The sequence below is a fragment of the Acinonyx jubatus genome, chromosome D1, assembly GCF_027475565.1.
Source record: "Acinonyx jubatus isolate Ajub_Pintada_27869175 chromosome D1, VMU_Ajub_asm_v1.0, whole genome shotgun sequence".
Taxonomy (NCBI): Eukaryota; Metazoa; Chordata; class Mammalia; order Carnivora; family Felidae; genus Acinonyx; species Acinonyx jubatus.
In genome coordinates, this window is record NC_069390.1 from 111,478,610 (window position 1) to 111,501,540 (window position 22,931).

The 22,931-nt window shown below is 43.1% G+C and overlaps 1 protein-coding gene across 8 annotated transcripts in view; it reads right to left on the minus strand.

Moving 5' to 3' along the window:
• DYNC2H1 (dynein cytoplasmic 2 heavy chain 1) overlaps positions 1–22,931 on the minus strand; it is a 340,312-nt gene that overhangs the window by 276,387 nt on the left and 40,994 nt on the right. For all 8 annotated transcript variants that reach the window (XR_008290731.1, XM_053204186.1, XM_027051992.2 and 5 more), the window contains exons 23-36: positions 22,019–22,174; positions 21,814–21,928; positions 21,108–21,278; positions 19,501–19,883; positions 17,428–17,560; positions 17,220–17,337; positions 14,895–15,007; positions 12,843–12,962; positions 8,655–8,805; positions 6,453–6,658; positions 5,166–5,348; positions 4,393–4,575; positions 2,370–2,593; positions 1,560–1,675 (exon numbers count right to left, since the gene is read on the minus strand). Coding sequence is in view for 7 of the 8 variants with exons in the window: in XM_053204186.1 (XP_053060161.1) it covers positions 1,560–1,675; positions 2,370–2,593; positions 4,393–4,575; positions 5,166–5,348; positions 6,453–6,658; positions 8,655–8,805; positions 12,843–12,962; positions 14,895–15,007; positions 17,220–17,337; positions 17,428–17,560; positions 19,501–19,883; positions 21,108–21,278; positions 21,814–21,928; positions 22,019–22,174 (2,372 nt within the window). In the remaining variant the exon portion in view is untranslated. The remainder of the gene's footprint in view (positions 1–1,559; positions 1,676–2,369; positions 2,594–4,392; positions 4,576–5,165; positions 5,349–6,452; positions 6,659–8,654; positions 8,806–12,842; positions 12,963–14,894; positions 15,008–17,219; positions 17,338–17,427; positions 17,561–19,500; positions 19,884–21,107; positions 21,279–21,813; positions 21,929–22,018; positions 22,175–22,931) is intronic.

Genomic DNA, 22,931 nt, shown 5'->3' on the forward strand with positions numbered 1-22,931 from the left:
AGAATAATTTATTTTATGTAAATGGGAAAAAAAGGTGGTAAAGTACAATAAAATATCATGAGTTCAAACTGATGCGAATAGATGATTTAATAAATACATAAATAGGGAAGAGACAAATCTTACAGAAGAGTTTCAAATAATATTTTCAAATACTCCTTGAGCTAAAGGATCAAGTTTAGTCCTTGCCACCCCACTTAGAAGGTGAGCCACACTCAGTAACCAGCTTCTAAAGAGTACGGGAGGGAAAGTGGGAAACAGTAACTGTACAGTTACTATCACACTGGAGAAACCTGGCAAATACCACCACAATACTCAATGAAGGTGAACATCACCAGTGATGTCATGTGGTCATTGTGTACCCACGGATAGGATGTGATGTGATGTGACAGGCCCTTCACTCTCTGCTCTTCCTTCCAAATGTGGACAACCAGGTCTAATCATGAGAAAAACATCACAAAAAAACCCAGACTGAGGAAGAGTCTACATGACATGTGACCAGTACTCTTAACGAATGCGAGGGTCATGGAAACAAAACACAAGGGGAAACGGTCACAGGGCCGAGGAGACTAAGGAAACATGATGACTAAATGCACCCTAGATCCGATCCTCAAACACAAAGAGGACATTAATGATTAAACGGGTGAAATCCACATCAAGTCTGGACGTTAGTTAATATTAATACACGAGCCTCAGTTTCCAAGTATAGACAAATGTACCACAGTAAATAAGACGAAACAATGGGATGCTACCTTTGCAACTTCACTGTAAAATTATTTTTAGGCTAAAAGGGTTTTTTTTCGGTAATCTTAAGATTTTTTTAAAGGGCAATTTTGTTTGGTATACTATCTCTTTGAAAGAGAAAATCATCCCAGAGCCCCTGGTTGGCTCAGTTGGTTGAGCGCCCAACTCTTGGTTTCAGCTCAAGTTATGATCTCACATTTTGTGAGTTCGAGCCCCGTGTCGGGCTCTGTGCTGACAGCATGGAGCCTGCTTAGAATTCTCTCTCTCTCCCTCTCTCTCTCTGCCTCTTCCCTGCTCACACACACTCTCACTCTCAAATAATAAACTCGAAAAAAGAAAAAAAGAAAATCCCTATGTGTTTCTATGGTTTCTGTTCTCATTTTCAGACCAGTGAAATTCTCAGGCTCTGCTCCAGACCTACAGAATCAGGAAGCTGGGAGTAAGGGTCCAACACCAGTGTTTTAACAAGCTTCTAGGTGATTCTACCACACATCAAAGGCCGAGAAGTGGACTAGATGATTCTTCTATGTATCACAACTATTTAGTATCTAATGCACATTTAAAAGTTAAGGACACTGGGTAAGAACTAGAGAAAATGTGAATGAGGTATGGACTTTGCTGAAAAAATAACCTCTCAATATCGGTCCACTAGTTGCAATAAATGTAGCACACTAACGTAAGATGTTAACAACAGGAGAAACGGGGCCAGGTTTTCAAAACCATCTTTACCGTATTTATAGCTTTTCCGTAAATCTAAAACTATTCCAAATTAAAGTTTATTTTAAAAACTAAGATCGCATCTGAATCGCAGACCTTACCTTTGTGTTTCCCGCCGGCTCTCTGCAGCTGTCTAAGAAGGCCTCCGCTTCCTCGAAGAACCGTCTTCAAGGCTCTCAGACCCCAGTCATAATGCTGCTGAGGTGTCAAAAGTTCCCTTAAAGACACATGGAAATCACAAAGCAATGACAGCCAGAAATTACTTTTTCATTGTATTTGAAGTGGTAACCACTGACACATAGAAATGGGTACTGATACTCCATTAATCTATACAAAGGAGCCATCACAGAAAACGATCACTCCAGAAAAGTGTTGAAGACGGATGACTCCCAAGGATCAGGACAATCGTGTCATGACCTGGCCAATCACCTTCATGAAGACACTAAATGACAAGTGCCTATCACCTTTACTCCTAAACTCTCTACTCCAGCCTTGTGGCCCTCAGTTTCTGGCACTCCAGTTGTCTCGTAAGTAACGTGAACAGAATGTTAGGATGCCCAGAGAAGCCAGAAGCCCACCGCTATTACTAGAAATACGACACGAGAAAAACTGGAGGACTCCCTCCAAAGGACAGGTTTTAAGGAGTCTGCTGATTTGTTCAATTAGCATCATTTAGCTGGAGCGCCCCAGTGAAGATATTTTTGCAGAAAGGAAGTCAGATCAAATTGATAGCATTGAAGGAACAAGTAGTTTTCAGTGAGATGTGTCCTTATTCAGACTAAAATCTTCCCTATTGACACCTTAAGTGCAATACAATCGCCAATATGAAAATCACTGACAAACGTGAAAAATGGTCATAATCAATCATCGGAACCAAAAATTATAAAAATATTTAACACAGGAAAACTCACCTGGATAGATTGAAGATAGCTACCAGTTTTCTGCCCAGGACTTTGGCCTCTTTGAAGCCCTCCGAATAGAGAATGACCTCAGCGATAAGCTCGTTGTCTGGGCGGGACATGGCAACCGGCCTGAAAAGCTGTTTAAGATTATCAGGCAGCTTCTGTCTTCCTCCGTAACCTTTTCCAGCAGGATTCATGGTGATAAAAATCCCAGAATTTGAATTGATTTCCACCTGAAATATTAATTTACAATATGGGCACCAAGTATCTGTAACTATAAATATAAAATACACTGCCAACAGATTTTTATTGTGCATACTTCGACACACAGATCTTAGAACTCGGCAAAAGGTAAACGCTAATGAGCTAAGGATCTCCCTGCTCGACATACAATAACCGCCTTAGGAACAGCGGCATTTACGGAGGCCCTTTATAATCAGTTCCGTGAGGCTGGAATTTCGGAGGTGGTGACTCGCTTGCCCTTCTGCTCCTGTCTGTGTTTACCACAAGCCTCCTTGTATCGGGAGACAACACAACTCTGACCTAAAGTAAGTAACGGTTTCTGTCCTCCTGCAGCTTACGGTCTACGAGCAATCACGGTATGATCGAGGCTGTGGCAGGGCAGGGCAGGGCAGGGCAGCGTATCATGAGAGCACCTAGCAGGAGCGTTTTCCACAGCACACTTAAAGCAAAATCAGAGTGTAGACAGTGAATGGGCAATTAGGTAGAAACACCTGGAGTAAGAAAATCTGGCTACAAAGGAGACAAAAGAGGAAGAACAATGAATGGACAGGTAAGTGAGGGGAAGGTCTGCTTGTGTGTTCATTACATCAAACATTATAGTATTATTACACGACATACATTATTAAAGAGGACAAGATGCAGTGGTGTTAAAGGCCAGTGACGAGCAGGCAGAGGAGGGAGGGCTAAGTCCTCAATACAGAGGACACAGGGACACGGCCCCAGCAAGTGGGCAGGTTAGTGTGGACCGGGAACAAGGACAACCCTTTCTTTGTAAGAGGGGGAGAGGAGAAAACACACTCAGTGCGGAAGAAAGTCAGCTGTGACGGCACAAAGGTAGAAACGTAATAGTTTCTCGTTTCCTCATGAAGAGTTTAAGCAACACGTGAGCAAGCTGTTACTAAATGAGAACCGCAATTCCTTCCTTGCCCTGCCCTGAGAAACCTGTGCTGTGAAGACACTATGTGGCTCAGCGGGTAACTTCACAGCTAACTTCCAGTGTTGTCAGCGCTACACTTCCATACACAGATGCTCACGCTCTCCTGACAGGAGTGTGGATCTCCTCTGGGGAAAAGTGAGGAACAGAAAAATAGCTAAGTGCTTACTGTTCTAAGATGCATACAGAATAGTAATTAAAGGGGCACCTGGGTGGCTCAGTCGGTTAAGCGTCCGACTTCGGCTCAAGTCATGATCTCATGGTTCATGGGTTCGAGCCTGCATCGGGCTCTGTGCTGACAGCTCAGAACCTGCAACCTGCTTCAGATTCTGTGTCTCCCTCTCTCACTCTCTGCCCCTCTCCCACTCATGCTCTCTATCAAAAATAAATGAACATTTAAAAAAATCTTTAAAAAAAAAAAAAGACTAGTGATTAAGAACATGCGCTTCCAAATTAGACCCGAGTTCAATTCGCAGCCCCAATGCTTTCTCCCGACTCACCAAGCTCTGCTTCCCCATCCATAAAGAAGAAAAGCACAACAGTACCCATGTGGAAGGGTTACCAGCATGAAGTGAGAGCATACACAGGAGCACTAGGGTGCCAGCCCAGGGTAAGTGCCCGGTAAACGGTAGCAGCATTCCCACAGACACACAGCACTCGAAGTCTGAAGGTGAATGGTGAGGTGCAACCAAAATAGGGTGAGAAACCTCGGATGATTCATGGGCAAAAAGGTTTAACAAACAAGTCAGAAGCAGGGATGCCAGGAGAGATAAAGACAGACCGTTTGCCTGAGTATGAGTAATGCGCAGTCTCAAAGAATACTTCAACTCTTTCAATTCCCAACACGTGCCATACCTCCTTGCCAAGCAGCTCGCACACGGTTCTGTGGTTCTTCAGGGCATCCTGGATGGTCTGGATTTGCATGGACACTGCCGACAGCACAGACTCCTCCAGTCTATTAAACTCATCAAAACAACCCCAGGCCCCACACTTCACCAAACCAACAAAAATCCGTCCCATTGACTTCACATCGATGCCCTAAAAAATTACAACAAAAATTACATCCGTTAAAAACTAATGAAGATCTCTAAAAATAACTGAATACTTGGTCACTTAGTGAGCAGGTCATCGTTTCACCCCTCTCTCTCTCTTCTTCGCACAGGTTCAATAGCTACACTTTCCAGGGGAGTTTCAAAGAATAAACAAAGGAACTCATGTACAAGTGTTCTGCGAAGGACACAGAACTAAATAGATACAGGATTCTTAGCTATTCTTTATGTTAAAATAGAAATCCTACACAAAATGTTCTAAAAACAGTAATTTCAAAATTAGTTTACTTTTTTCTCTTTTCTGTTCACTCTTTTCCTTCCTATAATAAGCATTTCTGCACCCTCAAATCTTCATTCTGTATCTAAAGTTATTTGCAATAGTTCTCTCTAGAAAAGTTCGGAGTCTATATTATCTGCAGCCTTTCTCCATGTTGCTTTTCAAACAAAACAAATTCTGTTTTCAAGCTACCCAAAAGCAAAGTGATCTCAAGATAGAGTATTTCATATGTAAGGACACGAAAACTAACCCAGACTCATAACTAACACACTACCATCTAGTTTGCGAATGATTTCCTCTACCTCATCACAATTAAAAACTAAGACTTGTCTCCCGAGAAGTCCGCCCAGGGCCTTCACCGACTCGGTCTTCCCCGTGCCGGCCGGCCCGTACGGGTTCCCGCCCAGGCCCATCTTCATGGCCTGCGTCAGCGTCAGGTAGCACTTGTCCGTCAGCGGCGTGTAGACCAGCTTGGGAGCATTGCCCTACACGAGGGAGAGGAAAGGGTGAATGCTCACGCTGTACTCAACGTCCCACACGTGTCCTTGTGGCACTAGCTAAAAAGCTGTTAACAGAGAAAAATACCCGAAATACTTTTTTAGGGAAAGAAACTTTTTAAAAACTTTTTAAAAAGAAACTATTTAGGGAAAGAAACTTTTTACCGCACAGCGGTAAAAACTAAACTTAATTAATCTCAGGCATGTGGTTTATGCCTTCCTCAATTAATATACAGTTAGGTTTTCCAAACATTCTCTCCGGTTCTTGGTAATGGTACAGACATACTGCTAAGGTGAAAAAATCCAAAACTATATGATACGATAATCATCCTATTTTGTATTTTAACATTCGTGTAAATTATTTCCCTGAATCTTATGATCTTTTTAAGTCAGAACAACTTTGGAACTCCAACGTTATTATTTTGAAAAATGCCTCGTGAAATTACTAATTTTATCTCATCAAAGAGGTCTCAAAATTTCTCCTAAGTCTTCGGGAAAACAGAACCAATCCCAGTTGCTCTTTATAGGGCTTTTCTTCAACGGAGGTAGACACAGACGTGGTCTCCTAATACGTTCCCTTCTTGAAGGAGCCAGCTGGCAACTCTCCTGACATGCACTTATTAACCCAACCGTCAGATACATTCCGAAGACTGACTCGGGATGGGACATGCAGAGAGGATGCAGCGGGGTGTTTGGAGAACAGGTTCCATGAGCTAGGTTGTCTGTCTGTTTGGAAATTCTTCTATGGCACAGACTGAAAACACTCGGCAAGTGAGACGGCGCTAACCACGGCCTCGCGTGGGGCCCGGCCGGGCTCCTTTCGTGGGATGGGTCTTCCACCCTTCCCAGATTGAAGGGAGAGCCCGGCTTCTGCCGCAATGCAGTACAACCCTGCCACTATTTTAGATTTTCTGCCAATATTTCTCCAACATAACGTCTTCTTAGTTATGATGAAACAGAAAAAAACAGTCACAGACAAATATATCCTTCAAAGTTAGGACTCAAATAAAATTCTTCCATACAACAGCAAATTTCCGTTAAAATAAATAATTTTTAATTGAAAAAATGAAACACTTTTGCCACGAGTCATACCTGGTACTCATAAGTGTACTGAAGTTCACAATCCACCATTTGAATATAACAAGTATGATCACTTTTCATATAAAATCTGACTTGTTTTTTCCAGGCCCAGTCTTCAGTTGTATGAACCTGAACTTGGTTTAAGTGCTTTACCACATCAATGTTATGAATGATATCAAGAATCAGGGCTTTAAGTTTAAGCTCCAGAATGCCAGACTCTGTATGCAAAGTAAAACGTTTGGAGAAAATGTTAGCCTGAGATTTCTGTATTCAGTACGTACATACACAGAGCTTCAAAATGAACCTAAATGTTAATTTTCATGATACAAATGAATGACACAATAATGTAACAAATTAAACCGATGTCAAATCCACCAGTCAGAAACAAGAATTCCCCTGCGAAGAATAGGACATCAAATTCAGTGAGAGTGGGCTGCGGTCCCTTACACCAGAAGCAAGCACACCCCATCCGGCTTTTCCCTGTGAACACAAGTATAAGACATGGACAATGGGCACTCAGCTGCTACTTCGGAGTCTGAAAAGCAAAGAGTATCAGGCCAACTGGGGAAGATCAGAATTAGACGTGTCACCAAACCAGTGGCGGATTTACCCTTTTCTTTTGATCTCTCTGGTCTCCCCAGGCCTGGGCCAACGCAGCCAGCAACCTGGACTGGCGCAGTCAGGCAGACTCCCGGGGAGGGCCCGGGGCTCAGGCGTGAGGAGCAGACAAGGAATCTGTTGGGGGCTACAGCATTGGCCCCGGAGACCGAGGGGCTAAAACCCTGAGGGAAGGGAACCTTCCTCTGAAATCACAGAACCTGGGATCCCTGGAGACTAGGACAAACCCCACGTGCTCTCCTCCTCTCTCTTCTGCCACCAACTGCCCCAGGACACAGACACAGTCACAGAAAGTGAGCAGGTCAGGGCACATGAAACCCAGCTTTCTGGCCAGGAGAACAGAAAAGGAGCCCAAGAAAACCACCAAGTACTATGAAGAGCATGGAGATGGAGGGCTGGGAAAATGACCCTGGAAACTTGTTTAGGATTGCTGCGCTCACCCCCAAGCAACACAGATGGCACCCTAACCATCAAAGCAGGCACTCTGAGAACTGGCCGCTAGATGGCGCACACGTGAAGCCCATCTCAACAGTGCTGCAAAGACTTCATTTTTGAAGCACAGTTGACTTATGGTGTTGTGACCGATTCAGGAGCACAGCATAGTGATCTGACATCTTACACATGACTCAGAGACTCTGGAAGGAGAACTGGCATCAGAACCACAAACCACAGAAGGCTGGCTGGCACGTGGGGCCCGAACCCAACATCTACTGCTAACAGAAAATATCAACACTGTCTCAAGGACTGACAAGACCCAGACGCTCATAACACAATGTTGAAAACGTCCAGGGTATCATCCCACATCATTCAACATGCAAAGAATAGGAGCGCCTGGGGGGCTCACTCGGTTGTCTCCAACTTTGGTTCAGGTCATGATCTCATGGTTCATGGGCTCGAGCCCCGCGTTGGGCTCTGTGCTGACAGCTCAGAGCCTGGAGCCTGCTTTGGAATCTGTGTCTCCCTCTCTTTCTGTCCCGTCCCTACTCAATCTCTGTCTCTCTCTGTCTCAAAAATAAACATAAAAAAAGTTAAAAAAAAAAAAATGCAAAGAACCAAAACAATCCTAATTCACTTACGACAGCAGAGATGAAATAAAAACATTCTCCAATGAAGGAAAATCTGTAGGAAAGAAATCACAGCCCGCAATCCTGCTCTAAAAGAAATGCTGAAGGATGTCCTTCAAAGAGAAGGAAAACGGTACCCGAAGGAAGCTTGGAGCATCAGGACGGAGGCAGAGCGAGAGAAGCGGTGAGCACCCAGTTAAGTACAACAGACTGTGCATCCCGGTCCTTAAAGATACACTCCATGTTTACAGGCAACAATGTAACTCCGAGGTTTCAGAGTATGCAGATGTAATAAATGAAACAATTACCACACAACTAGAAGAGGACAAGGAAATTAGTACGGGGTAAGGTTTCTACACGCGTTTTAATGAATCACCAATTGTAAGTACAATATTCAAGTATGTACGTTGTAATTCCTAAACTAACCTCTGAAACAGATGACTGATAGTCAGAAACACGACAGATAAGATAAACTAACAAAAAAAGTTCCAGTAACCCAAAAGGAGGCAAAAAAATGGAACATTGTTCATACCAGTGCCCCCTGGATCCTCCGAACTCGTATCGATGCTAGTATAGTGCTCTAACTTAGTCACCAGCTGGGTTTCGATCTGATGAAGACTATGGTCTTGGATAGCATTTTCCACATCTTCAGTGAACTTAATCTGCTCTGCCAAACACAGTATCTAATGGATCAAGAGAAAAAATATTTTACAAGGTAAATTTACCTAGAAACATTTCATAAATGTAAGGGAAGACACTTTTCTGGATTTGCACTCGCCTGCGAGGTCTATGGGCATGTGTCACTGGCACCTCAAACCGCACGGGACCGCACGGCTGCAGGGAAGCACCGTGTGCTGCCACCAAGTCCACCACCGACCCGCCTCCTGCGACCCTCTCACAACACCTGGGTTCCGTCCTAAGACCCACCAAGCTCATGCAACCCAAGACGTCTGCCCTTTCTTCTCTGCACTCTCCCCTTTATAAATAGCTTCTTTTCAAGGACGCAAGGATACCAGCGTATGATGCGTTCCATCTAGTAAAATGGTAATATTCTAGCGTTCCAAAATAATCTCAGTATACTACTGAAGTGTCGAATTTCCAAATTCTAACTTTTTAAATTAATTTATTAATTAATTTATTTATTTTGAGAGAGAGAAAGAAAGCAAGAGAGAATCCCAAGCAGGCTCTACACTGTCAGCACAGAGCCTGACGCAGGGCTTGAACTCACGAACTACGAGATTATGACCTGAGCCTAAATCGAGAGTTGGACGTTTGACCGACTGAGCCACCCAGGAGTCCCTCAAAATTTTATCTTAAATTAAGTTGTCGTAATCTTTCATTCTAATACCCATAAATAGAAACTAGGTGTGGATTATGATACAACCTTTATATTTACAAAAAACATAAAATGGTAACACTAGTTGAAAGGCTTTCTGGAACGGTACCAATCTAGCATGGCTACTGATAAAGCAATTATACATTTAAACGCTAACCTTTGACAACTTAGAGTCAAATTCTTTGATACAGTTTTTTTTTTTTAATTTTTTTAATGTTTATTTTTGAGAGAGACAGAGTGCGAACAGGGGAGGGGAAGAGAAAGAGCGACACACAGAATCCAGAGCAGACTCCAGGCTCTGAGCTGCTCTGAGCTGTCAGCACAGAGCCCGGCACAGAGCCCGAACCCACAAACCACGAGATCGTGACCTGACCTGAAGTCGGACGCCCAGCTGACTGAGCCGCCCAGGCGCCCCTTGATACAGTTCCTAAATGAACACAGAAACTAAAGACATGAAACATCATCACATAAAAACACTAGACCTGCTGACCAACTACTATGGAAGAGTGTTTTTCTGGTACATACTTTTCAGTACCCAGATGAATATCATATGTCATCAAATTTAGTCACCTCTGTATACATTTTATGACTTAACACAGCAGGCTAAGCTGTGTGTTACTGGTATTCACATATCATCAAACACTGTATAAATATCATTGTATATGCAGCATTAAATATCATTCTTTAAAGGAAAAGTAATTCTGTCTGGGGCAAAATCAACCCCCCCAGATTTGTAGGACAAACTCATTAGTGTCTTTCATCAGGTGTAAGGAAGGAGAAACATTTAAGAAGATCCAAATCTACTTCTGGAGAAAAGACTTTGCCTTGAATTTCTGTATGAAAATGTTCACTTGCCACCCCCAAACTAGTACTCATACACAGGAACCTCCTTTCAGACACCACCACCGAATTTCTGTATTATCAACGCACGTCAATAATCTCAGCTTTTAGCAGCCTACTATACGATTTCCATAGGACGCTACAAAAAGGGAGCCAAGATACGGTCCAGGCTAATCCTGAAGTCATGCTGCCATCAGGATGTGTGCACAGGCACTCACGCTACTAACTGCCCAAAATGTAACCATCACTGACAGGATTTGGCCAACACTGTACAATTTAACCTTCAAAACAAGTTGGCAATGTTCCTATCGTCATACCCTCTTAACGCGTGCCTAGAAGAATCAGAGTATGCTGACAAAAGCAGTTTTTGAACCAAGGTCTGTGAGATTCTTTCCACTCTGCATGCTGTCTCCTTCCCAGAGCAGAAAGTTCTGTTCTACATTACCTGAGGTCCTTACAAAAATGCCTTTACAGAAGTGAATGAAGAGTATGTAACATGGGAATGCAAAATGGTGCAGCCACTCTGGAAAACAGTGTGGAGGTTCCTCAAAACACTGAAAATAGAACTACCCTACGACCCAGCGATGGCGCTACTAGGCATTTATCCACGGGATACAGGTGTGCTCTTTCGAAGGGACACATGCACCCCCATGTTTATAGCAGGACTATCGACAAGAGCCAAAGTATGGAAAGAGCCCAAATGTCCCTCGATGGATGAATGGATAAGAATGTGGTATATACACAATGGAGTATTACTCGGCAACCAAAAAAAATGAAATCTTGCCGTTTGCAACTACATGGATGGAACTGGAGGGTATCACGCTAAGCAAAATCAGTCAGTCAGAGAAAGACAAATATCATAGGACTTCACTCATATGAGGACTTTAAGAGACAAAACAGATGAACATAAGGGAAGGGAAGCAAAAAGGATATAAAAACAGGGAGGGGGACAAAACATGAGAGACTCTTAAATATGGAGAACAAACAGAGGTTACTGGAGGGATTATGGAAGGGGGGGATGGGCTAAATAAGTAAGAGGCATTAAGGAATCTACCCCTGAAATCATTGTTGCACTATATGCTAACTTGGATGTAAATTAAAACAATAAATTAAATTTAAAAAAAAAAAAAACAGAAGAGCTCAAAGACAAGAAGAGTACCTAACAGCCTGCATCAGGTACATGAACCCAGGTGCACCATTCAATCACCTACATAAATGCTCTTGAGACAAATTTTTTTAAGCATTAACTGCTAAGACACTAGAATACTTGGTTTGGGTTGAAAATGAACTACTCCTACTGGCACTTGTCCATGTTTGCACAGAGATAATGAACTGTTCACAGTGTCCACCGTCCACACTGTCACCTGGCCGCTCGAGAGCCCTGAGGTCAGCTGCGGGCTCTGATGGTGCAGCCCGGTTTCCTCTGCCCGTCTCTCCCGTGCATCTCCTTACACGAGGGTCATTCTCCCAGTCCATCGCTATGCAATCCTTACTTCTGTGGAGTCGTTCACCTTTTGTCTTTTAGCCTAAGTTCACTTAAATCCTACCTGGAAGTCGACAGGAACAGGGAGCATTTTCAGTAGTAACACAGCAGCTTACCTTTGACTTTGCAACGGCATTATTATTCGTTGCTGATTACTCTTACTTTTCTCTAAGAGCTTAACGAGAATTTTTAAAACATATTTTAGTTTGACTCAAAAGGCTAGAAAGCACCAAAGAATGAAAGATAAAATGGCTAAGAATCTATCTAAGGTCTCACGCTTTAAAAGAACCAACATGAAACTTGTGCCAAAGCTACCACATGCTTTAGTGTGGAAAGAAACCAACGCTGAGCAGGGTAGATTTTCCTGTGAGAGATCAGAGAACACCTCAAGGCCCGCCCTTCACAGGCCCCAAGAACTAAGTCCCGGGTGCCCTCCGCTTGGAGGCTGAGCCCCAGCCAGCCAGGAAGCAAGCCCTGAACGACGCAGGGCACTGAGCGCGGGTCTTAGCACTATGCTCGGGTGAGACCTGGAACACGTTTCACACGATGCAGATCCACGGCTGGTGTTTCAGGTGGGCGTTCTTGTGACCAGCGAGCGTGTGCACCCTGGCTCCCAGCTGCCGGCCGGCATTCTGGCTCAGGGCCCAGGCCGGATCTCTGACCTGCACCGACACCCCGCCAACCTCCTGCCAGCCCCGTCTCCAGGATGATCCCACGGGAGCAGCAGGGACAGTGTTGTGGGTTCCGGGCCTCTCCATCAACGACGGGCTAATCTTCGGGAACCAGAGCACTCCCACGTGACTGACCCCCCTCCCGCTTCATGCCCCACCGGCCCGTGCTGCTGGGCTCTCGGCATGCCTTTGGCGTGAAGGCATCTGAGTGACAGCAAGCTGACGGGGCTGTAAGAGAACGTGGCCGCCAAGCAGCTCGTCCGGCACACCTCACAGCTGACGGAGCGAACACACAGAAGCAAGGCAGCTGGTCAGTGCGAACCGCCGGATGAAGAGCCGCCTGCCGTGTGACGCCCTGGGCTCCCTCCGCCCCAGACAGAGGCCGCTTACCTGTGAGGGGAACAAGGACGGGTCCACGGCACCTGGAGGACTGCGTGCAGCAGTGACACATTCCGCCAACAACTGTTTCAAGGTCTGCTTCATTTCCATGGCTAAACCATTTAACCAGGCCTGGAAACAGAATTACCAATGACAAACGCAGTCGTAAAACAAACACCTACCCTGTTGAGTGACCCTATTCATTTATTTCAGGAAGCAGGGTTACAATTTCTTACTGCCCCTCATACTCCCACAATCGTCTTACAGGACATACTTATTTTATTAATGAAAGATTTAAATAATTGGAAGAAATCAATTTTTTCACTTCTGGGGATCATGGTTAAGCGTGAAAACCCATACAAGTGTAGTCAGCCACTATCATCAACTCTACAAATGACGGTACTACGAGCAACGTAACCCCATGGTTTCATCATTCTAAGAAATCAAGCTAGATAGGCCAGGAAATCAGGGCCACAGTGACTGGCTAAGTGTCGGGGCTCAGGCTCTCCTGGTGAGCCCATGTTCAGAAGGCTGTGATGTAAACAGGAAATGCATCATTAGGGTGATGTCTATTACTCAGGGAGCTACGCTGCTCCTTTACACAAAACTAATTTTGTTTCCGAGTCAAAATAACACATTTTTTTCACTTGATTGTAGGTAAAATAATAAAAGGTAATGGAAGGTAACATAAAAAGACTGATAAAAATAGCAGTGAATGTTTATTGATCACTTTAAGAAACTATATGCGCAATAAAAGGAGTACAAAATCTACAATGCTAAATGGCTCTAAGTTCTAGACTTAAAGTTCTAGACTTTTTTATCTTTAGAGCACTCTCCAGGGTACCAACAGCTCTGCTCATCACAGTCAGGGCTTCCAGACCCCACCATTCCTCTGCTGGCAAACCTGCTCTGGCCAGCGGCTCCTGCTGAAGCTCTTCCTCTCTCCATGCATCTGGTCCCAACACAACAACAACAGGGGCGCCTGGGTGGCTCAGTCACTCAAGCATCCAACTCTTAATTTTAACTCAGGTCTTGATCTCGCAGCTCATGGGCTCGATCCCCATGTCAGGCTTTGTGCTGATGGCACAGAGCCCACTTGGGGTTCTCTTTCCCTCTCTCTGTCCCTTTTCTGCTTGTGCTCTTTCTGTCATTCTCTTGAAATAAACACGAAGGAAGGAAGGAAGGAAGGAAGGGAGGGAGGGAGGGAGGGCAAACAACAGAAACACACCTCTTTACCAAGCACAAACATGGGAGCTACCTAACAAGCATGTGCTTTCAATCACCTCATTTGTGTAATCGACATCCGATAAAATGCCGAGCCTTAACCAGGAACGGGCATGTCGCTGAACTATACGGCTAAGCGTGGGATAAGCCACGGGCCCCAACTGCAAGTTTGAAGATAATTGTGGAATGTGAAGATTGCAGTTCAATATGATGCAATCCACCACTGTCTGGCATTCGCCGCACACCAGTCAGATGTCCCAGACAGTTTGCATCCAGTGCTCCAGGGCCAAGTAATCAACAGTCGTTCCATAAGTGCATTACTTTCAGGCTTACCTAAATCATCTTATAAAACAATCATCTCATACAACACATTTTGGGAGTGTGAGAGTCAAGAAGAAATTTTAATTCCACCTCTTGAAAAAACTCATCTTATACAAGTACCTGTTGAATACTAATGTTCCAAACACTATATGGTATAAAGCCATATTTTTAATAAACAGGCTTTGCAACATATAGTAAGATGAGTATCTGATAGACAGAAAAGTTGTGATTCTAAGTCACACAGCTAGTAAATTGAGGAGCTCAGATTAATAGCCAGTCTTGTCAGCACACAGCCCGGCATGAGGTTCGATCTCATGAACGGTGAGATCATGGCCTGAGCCCAGTCAAGAGTCGGGCACTTAACCAAATGAGCCACTCAGGTGCCCTGTTATTTTTTAAGACACAAGAGGAGCTTCCTAAATGGCCAAAGTTTACCCTACAAATCGACTAATTTATTTTTGATACAAAGTTCATACAGTTAATTCTTTTTATTTTCATAGTTGAAAAAGAATTACTTACCTCTACATTATTTGAAATTAAAACTTTATTTTTAAAAGGTACAACTTCTCCCTCTAAAGATTTCATTGCAGTTATATGTTTTGATTCTTCATCAAAGCACACGCTGTTAATACCTATAATATAAAAGAACAGTTGAAATGCACAAAGATCAAAGATATCATTATTAAACAAGACACATCATTACCACAGAATGCATAATATACACCTGATAATATGCATTACGTATGACAATTATATTAATTCCCCTATACAACAGAACGGCTTCTCCTAACCAAAAATTGACAACAACCCAAATGCCCCCAAATGCCCACCAGCCAGTGAACGAACAGCTGACACACTCCAACACTGGAAAACTACTCCGTGATGAAAAGGAACAAAACGTACCTGCAGGGACCTCCCAACCATTCTAATGAGCACAACAGGCCAGACACAAACAGGTGCATAAGAACACACACTGACTGGGCGCATGTGGGCTCCGTCAGTTAAGCATCTGACTCTTGGTTTCGGCCGAGGCCATGATCTCACGGTTTGTGAGTTTGAGCCCCACATAGGGCCCCACACTGACAGTGCAGAACCTGCTTGGGATTCTCTCTCCCTCTCTGTCTGCCCCTCCCCGATTCACATGCATGTGTGCTCTCTCAAAATAAATAAATGAACATTAAAAAAAGAAAAGAACATATACTGCTAACTCTACTAACATGATACAAGAGACAAAAGAAAGAGGGAGGGCAAATGGGACTTCCCTCCCCCAGATTTGTACACTTTATTTAACAGTATACAACAAAAGCTTAAATACATTACCCAATTTTGATCTTAGGAAAAACCCTCTAAGTTATTCTTTCCAATTTAAAATAGGAAACAAGGGGCACCTTGGGGGCTCAGTCGGTTGAGCATCCGACTTCGGCTCAGGTCATGATCTCACAGTTCGTGGGTTCGAGCCCCATGTTGGGCTCTGTGCTGGCGGCTCAGAGCCTGGAGCCTGCTTCAGATTCTGTGTCTCCCTCTCTCTCTGCCCCTCCTCTGCTCACGCTCTGTCTCTCTCTCTCTCAAAAATTAATAAACATTTTAGAAAAATGACAGTAAGAGATGACACTGAGAGAGTGGAGGCAGAGTTTGGATGCAAGCCTGCTGATGCCAAGAGGTCTCTCCAAGCCTCCCACAGCCCAAATCACAGCTGAGATAAAGGACCTGAAAGCTTCACACATACACTGGTGAGTAAATGCTTCTGTGAAGCACCAGAAACTCAATACATTAGGTTTTCACAGCTCTGCCCTCCCTGGGGCAACTTCTCTGCTCTCCACTTGCAGCACAAAAGTGGCTCTGGACCACGACGGGCATGGCCGTGTTCCAACGAAACTCTACTTTCAACTATCCGGCTGTGAGGTTGTCTGGGGGGCTCAGTCGGTTGGGCGTCCGACTTCGGCTCAGGTGATGATCTCATGGTGCACGGGTTCGAGCCTCGCGTCAGGCTCTCTGCGGTCAGCGTAGAGCTTGAAGCCTGCTTCAGATCTTCTGCCCCCCACTCGAAAGGTAAGTAAACGTTACAAATAATAAAATAGTAAAATAATAAAATAAAATAAAATAAATCAGGCTGTGAGCCGGATTTGGCTTGTGGGCGTGTAGTTCACTGATACCTAATCAGAAGTGAAGATCACGATGAAAGTTTTTTCTTGTTATTTTGAAAAACACAGCTCTCTTCCCACAAATGGAATGCTTTGAGAAAATAATCATTATTTCTTTGGCAGACCTTTAGTATTCAATAACCTGCCTACAGTGACAACACTGCTGGAGCCCAGGGTCCCATCACCGTACGCCTGTCACCAGGTAACCTCACCGAGTCCCACAGCTTAACCACTACCCGTGCACAGTGGACCCCCGACTGTCCACCCCCGTCCCAGACCTCTCTGCTCTCAGGAACCGCCTTCTGGGTGCCTCCACCTGGACGTCGGGCAGGAAACCTTCAGCTCGACAATGAAGAGGCACGTTCCCCATCACTCCCAGGCCTCCGCACGGCCAATTCCTTCTGCCCTCACACCTTTCTTCCAGCTAAGACCGATGCCTTCTTCAGATCCACCCTTAGATGTCAGCCTTGAGATGCCGCAGACGTGAGCGACGGGTCCCACAGACGAGCCACGACAGCACATACCTGTCGGCCGCAGCCACGGCCATCGATCGGCCAACTCGTGAGGCTGCCTGTCCCACCAAGATATAAATCCCTCCCGAGGGCAGGACAGGCATTTTATTCAGTAGTCTACGTCAGAGCCTAACATTATGCCTGGAAGGTACGTGAAACGCAGGACCTGTTGAAGGAGTGTTGGCTCTTACCGGCGAACAGCTTTCTGAGGTGAGACTGAATCACTGACGGGCTAGTAGACTGGCCCAGGATCTCCAACAGGTCATCGTCACCGATGAAATAAAACCTTGGAAACGTTGAGCGTTTTTCCTGATAACAACAAAAAGAATAGCCTTATCTTTTCAAATAACTAATAAAGTACTTTACAACTTCTTACATAAATATTTTTAAAGAACATGCCTCTAAAAATTCATTCAATGATTTCTGACATCTTTGAAGTTGATCGAGTATGGTTAGCAGCGAATTTCTGATTCCTGCGTGAGTCGTTAATGTTGTGACTCTATTGTCTTTCTTGATGTCACTCATTATCGATCTACAGAAGAAAAAAAGTTATTTTTACCTCCATTTTAACAGTTTTTGACTGAAAGAGAAATACTGAGACATTTATTTTTTATCTACTTAAAGAGGTAACGCTACTATAAAAGCAAAACACCGCTGTGTTTCTTCTAAGAAATAATGGCAAAAATTAGTAATGTCCCATTACCATTTTTTAATTATTTTTTCTCCTGTAAGGAAGCTCTACGTCCAACATGGGGCTCGAACTCATGACCTGGAGATCAAGAGTTGCATGCTCCACCGAATGAGCCCACCAGGTGCCCTCCATTACCATTCTTAACCTCCCATGTTGCAAATTCGCTTATTTCGTTCATTCTCTAAACAAATATTTAGCCCCATCTCATAAAGACAATGGTTCAGTGAGAAAGATATTAAATATTTTCTCAAATTATTTAAATAAAATATTGATATATACTAATGAGGAAAAGTACAATGTATTTTAAAGCAGCTAACGGAGCAATCCCTAATCCACAGCTTCTGTGAGAAAGTGATTGAGGCTGAGTCTGCATGGTGAATAGAAAGAAGACATCAGTTGGGGCACCTGGGTGGCACAGTCGGTTAAGCGTCCGACTTCAGCCAGGTCACGATCTCGCGGTCCGTGAGTTTGAGCCCCACATCGGGCTCTGGGCTGATGGCTCAGAGCCTGGAGCCTGTTTCCGATTCTGTGTCTCCCTCTCGCTCTGCCCCTCTCCCGTTCATGCTCTGTCTCTCTCTGTCCCAAAAATAAATAAACGTTGAAAAAAAAATTAAAAAAAAAAAAAAAAAGACATCAGTGAGCAGGAGGGGAGCACCTTCTGGCAAAGATCCTGGGAAGGGCTCGAAATGTTGGAGCAAGTCAAGGCTGGAGTCCCCAAAGCGAACAGAGAACGCACAAGAGCAGGCTGCAGAAATGGACAAGGAGAGGCTATGCTCTATCCTCAGAACAACAGGAAACCTCTCTACACGTTTACTAAAGAATTCAAGGAAACGGGCCACAACAAGTCACCAGCACAAGACCACTCTGGTGGTCACACACGAGGCTCACTGCTGAGGATGAGCACAAACCCAAGTGAGGCCACGGACCCAGGGAGTGATGACAAAAGTAGCTCAGAATAAAGGCAAACCAGGAGAGACATAAAGACATGAAGTAGGTCAGAATCAACAAATGCAGTGACCTACTGGATTTGGAGGTACAGGGGGAGGTCAAATACCCCTATGATTCCACTCTGAGCAGTCAGTTATCGAGAAAGACACAGGGAAGAGGACCTGAGCTAAAGGGATAAGCTTGTGAACCTGCTTTTGGCACAGTGAGGGTGTCCACACTACTGGGGCTCAGGAGAGAAGGAGGGCTCGACAGGTGGACAAGGACAGAAGAGGGGATGAGACCGCCCATGGAGCGTGACACAGTGACAGGAGACCCGGCACCGAAATCCCGCGGAGTGTCCACAGCTGGATGTTCAGAGAGGCCTGAGGACTAGAAACTAGAAGGGGACCCGGACAGATGGCCAGAAAACCACCTGCAGTACCCCAGAAGCCAAGGGAAAAAACTCTCCAACAAGAAATGCTCGATGCTTTTAAATACTTGTCAGAGATGAAGTAAAATGAGGCACGAAAAATGCCCATCAAATTTACAACAGGAGAATAATGTGTTACTTTTGGCAACAGTAGCTACATGTTAGTACTATTATGATTCCTCTCCTACTGTAGTAACATTACTGTTAGTATCAGGTCACGAGGTAAAGACAGAGGTCAGATCAACACGGTTCAAGAAGCAAATGGCTGAATGAGAGAAAACAGCCCTCACAAGGATCCAAAAGAGAAAGAGGTTGAAGACACAGGTAACACTCATAACATAAAAGTAATCGGCTCGTGTTAAGCACCTCCCAACACGAATAAAAAGCTGCTGCGTGTGTCTCTGCCCCACGTAGCCGTGCTCACCGAAAATCTTCATCAACCCTGCTGAAGCGTGTCTGCTCTTTCGGCAATGCTCCACGGCCAAATATGGGCTCCAAATACACCCACTTCCTCTGAATATGGTTTAAATTCTGCAGGTATTCATCTAATTCTGCAAGTTTTCTTTCCCAAATGGACACTTTATCTTCAAATCCCTTATAATAAGGAGAATCCTTTAAGGACTGAAGAAGACATCTATTATCTCCAACTTGATTTACGATGTCTTTCCAGTCTTTAATCAGCTTGATAGTTCGACTCTGGCTGTCTTCATAATCAATCAATGTAAATACCGCTCCAACTCCCCAAAGATCAAGTTCACGTAAAGCTTCTCTGATCGTAACTTCACCTTGTGCCCGACTGTTTAAATCCTATTTAACATAAAATATTCATATTTATTATTTCCACATTAATTTTATAAATAAACCATACAATATTTATTTTATAACACAATACATTTTTATTTGGCTTTTCACAATAAAGGAAAAAATAAGTGAATATATTTTACATGTTATCCAAGAGAATTAATCACTAGCTAATGTATCAGGAGATATCAGATACAAAGTATCCAATCTCACATAGTCAAAGTACGATATTAAAGATCTGCCATAAGCTTTTTACTTCTAAAAAAAGAAAAATCAAGAATCCATTGCAAAACACAAAAACAGGCTTATTTAAAATTCTGCAGCCCTCAACAATGATACTGTAACTTAAATTTAACTTCTGAGGCAGCTCAAGTGGTTAGTAACCATCTTCTACAGCAACTGTGCTTTATGATCTCACAATTACCTAACAGGCTCCAGGGTTCTGAACAAACACAAAGGTGAACATGTTGAATAGGAAAAAAACAATGTGACATCAAGAGTCCTTTTATTTTTACATCAAACGGGCAGATCACAACACACAGTCCGACACTTAAGACGGCCGAAGGCGGTACCATTTCTCCTTGTACCACAGACCTTTCCTAACCCTGATTTGCAAACTGGTTCTTGGTTTAGCTCTCTGGATTTTGCTATCTCTTAGCTTGTATTTATAATACACCCCATGATTTTAAATGTATTTTATATAAAATGATTTGTATTTGTTTGCTTTTCGATTAAAGCTGACTCCCTTCTTTTTTTCAAAAAACAAATTTTTTTCATGTTTATTTATTTTTGAGAGAGACATGGCACGAGTGGGGGAGGGGCAGAGAGAGGGAGACACAGAATCTGAAGCAGCCTCAGGCTCTGAGCCATCAGCACAGAGCCCGATGTGGGGCTCAAACCCACAAACTGTGAGATCATGACCTGAGCCGAAGTTGGACGCTCACCCGACTGAGCCACCCAGGCGCCCCGAAGCTGACTCCCTTCTTAAACCAAGATTACTTTTTTTTATTTCATATTGTCTTTTTTCTCTCAAGGAAGGGGTTTACGCTGCTTCTATACTCCTATACAGATTCAGATGTGTTACTAAAGAAAGAATAATGGACTAGCGGAACACTGTCACTATATTAAGAGAAAAAAAAAGTTTTGCTGTTTTTTTTACATAAAACACAAAGCAAAACCATCTGTTAACAAAGGTCATATTCATGAGATATTTATACAAGTGATTCTTACTTTAAGGTCTGAAGCTTTGGCAACAATTGTATCAGCTACTCTGAGCAGGTCACCAAACATTAATTTCTCCAGGCTAGTCCCCCGAGGAAGGCCAAGCAGACGAAAAAGGTCAAGCCAGTGATCTGGAGAAAGACACTCCCCTCTCACGTATTTCAAGATAGGAATTACGGTCTGTTAAAAGAAAAAAAGACACACGTACACACAAGAATATATGTCAAAATGCAAACTGTTATTTCCTTTAATGATTAGTTACAAAATGTTAATTACTCTATTATCTTATTTAACAAACTCGAAATCAAATTCTCAAACAGAATTGTGTATGATTTTTTATTAAACACTACTGTGGATACATGCAAACTTCCTGCTGTAGCTTGACAGATTTGAAGACATGACCTAAAATGTTTCTATCTTTATTATTTAGGAAATAACCTATATCCTAAATATGCTAAATGACTCAGATCCTAAACTGCTCTAAGAGGTATAAACACTCCAATTTTTAACTTTAACCATAAATTTCTTAGTTCTAACTTTTCAAAAGAGTAGCAGAAAGATCAATAATTTCTATGGTTTACTCCATACCTCCTAGTGTGTTCATGTAACGGAGTCACTGAAAATCAGAAACTAAAAGTACAGCTCACTCAGCTGCATAAAAGACACGTGAAAGGTGCAAACCTCATTCTAAAATAGTAAAGTAAAACCATCTTACTTTGTATTTGTCAACTTCTGATTGTAATTTCACTGTCATAACCGAATGTTCTTCAACTTTTCTTAATCTGTCATGCCAATTCATCAAAAATTCTTCAAACAGATATGTCTTAGTCCTGTAAGAGACCAGGAATACACCTCAAAATGTACCTCCCAAAAAAACACTACCAAATTATAAGAATCTAAATAGTGTTTATGAATCAAACCGAAAAGTAATCCAATCTTCATTGGCCATTTCCTCAAGCCTCTGCTGAAACTCTTCATAAAGGGCCCAAATTTGTGCACAGCTCTCAATGTCCTTGGAGATGCTATCTGCCAAAGACAAGCTGGGCTCTTCTAGGCCAAAATGACGGCAATCATCACTATGGAAACAAAGAGTGAAATATCATTAGATTTTAAAAAACTGTCAAATATCACTAAGTTTATTTAACTGCATTCCCTGTGTGTGTGTGTGTGTGTGTGCATATTTGATAGTGAAGGTAGACAGTGGGGGACTGCATAAGAATTTTACTTTAACTACTTAAGTATAACCTCTTTTAAATTCATAAATATGTATTTCTCCAAAGAAGTCAAAGTGGAATTGATAACATCTGTATTTTATGTCCGTCATACGTCATAAATGATAATAATGTAAAGATTCAAAATGACATATATCATGGACTGATAAAAGATCTCATTAATATTAATACCCAAGGATTAGATTCTAGAATATAAGATACCCTTCATCTAATTGGTACTAAACCCTTCACTCACCCATGAAGACCACTATCTTATGGAAGCATTTACCTAAGAGACGACACCTGAAACACTGCTTACTTAACCTTAATACTTGTAACATAAAGCAACAGGTTTTTTCCTTGGAAACCTCATATTATTGTTGTAGGTTCATTTTTCTTCTCCGGGTCTCTGAAAGCAATTTTCCATTAATTTTATAGGCCTCATTTTTAAATACAATGAAATCACAGAAAACAAGTATTCCAACTCCCAATGTAACTTCTAAGTAAACTTAATTTTCTGTTCTGTTTCTAAGCCTAACCAGAAATTTGCTTCCTTTAACGTCCTTATAGACTCCACCCACAACTAAGAAAGTAGTAGCATGAGCACTTAGAATTATCATTT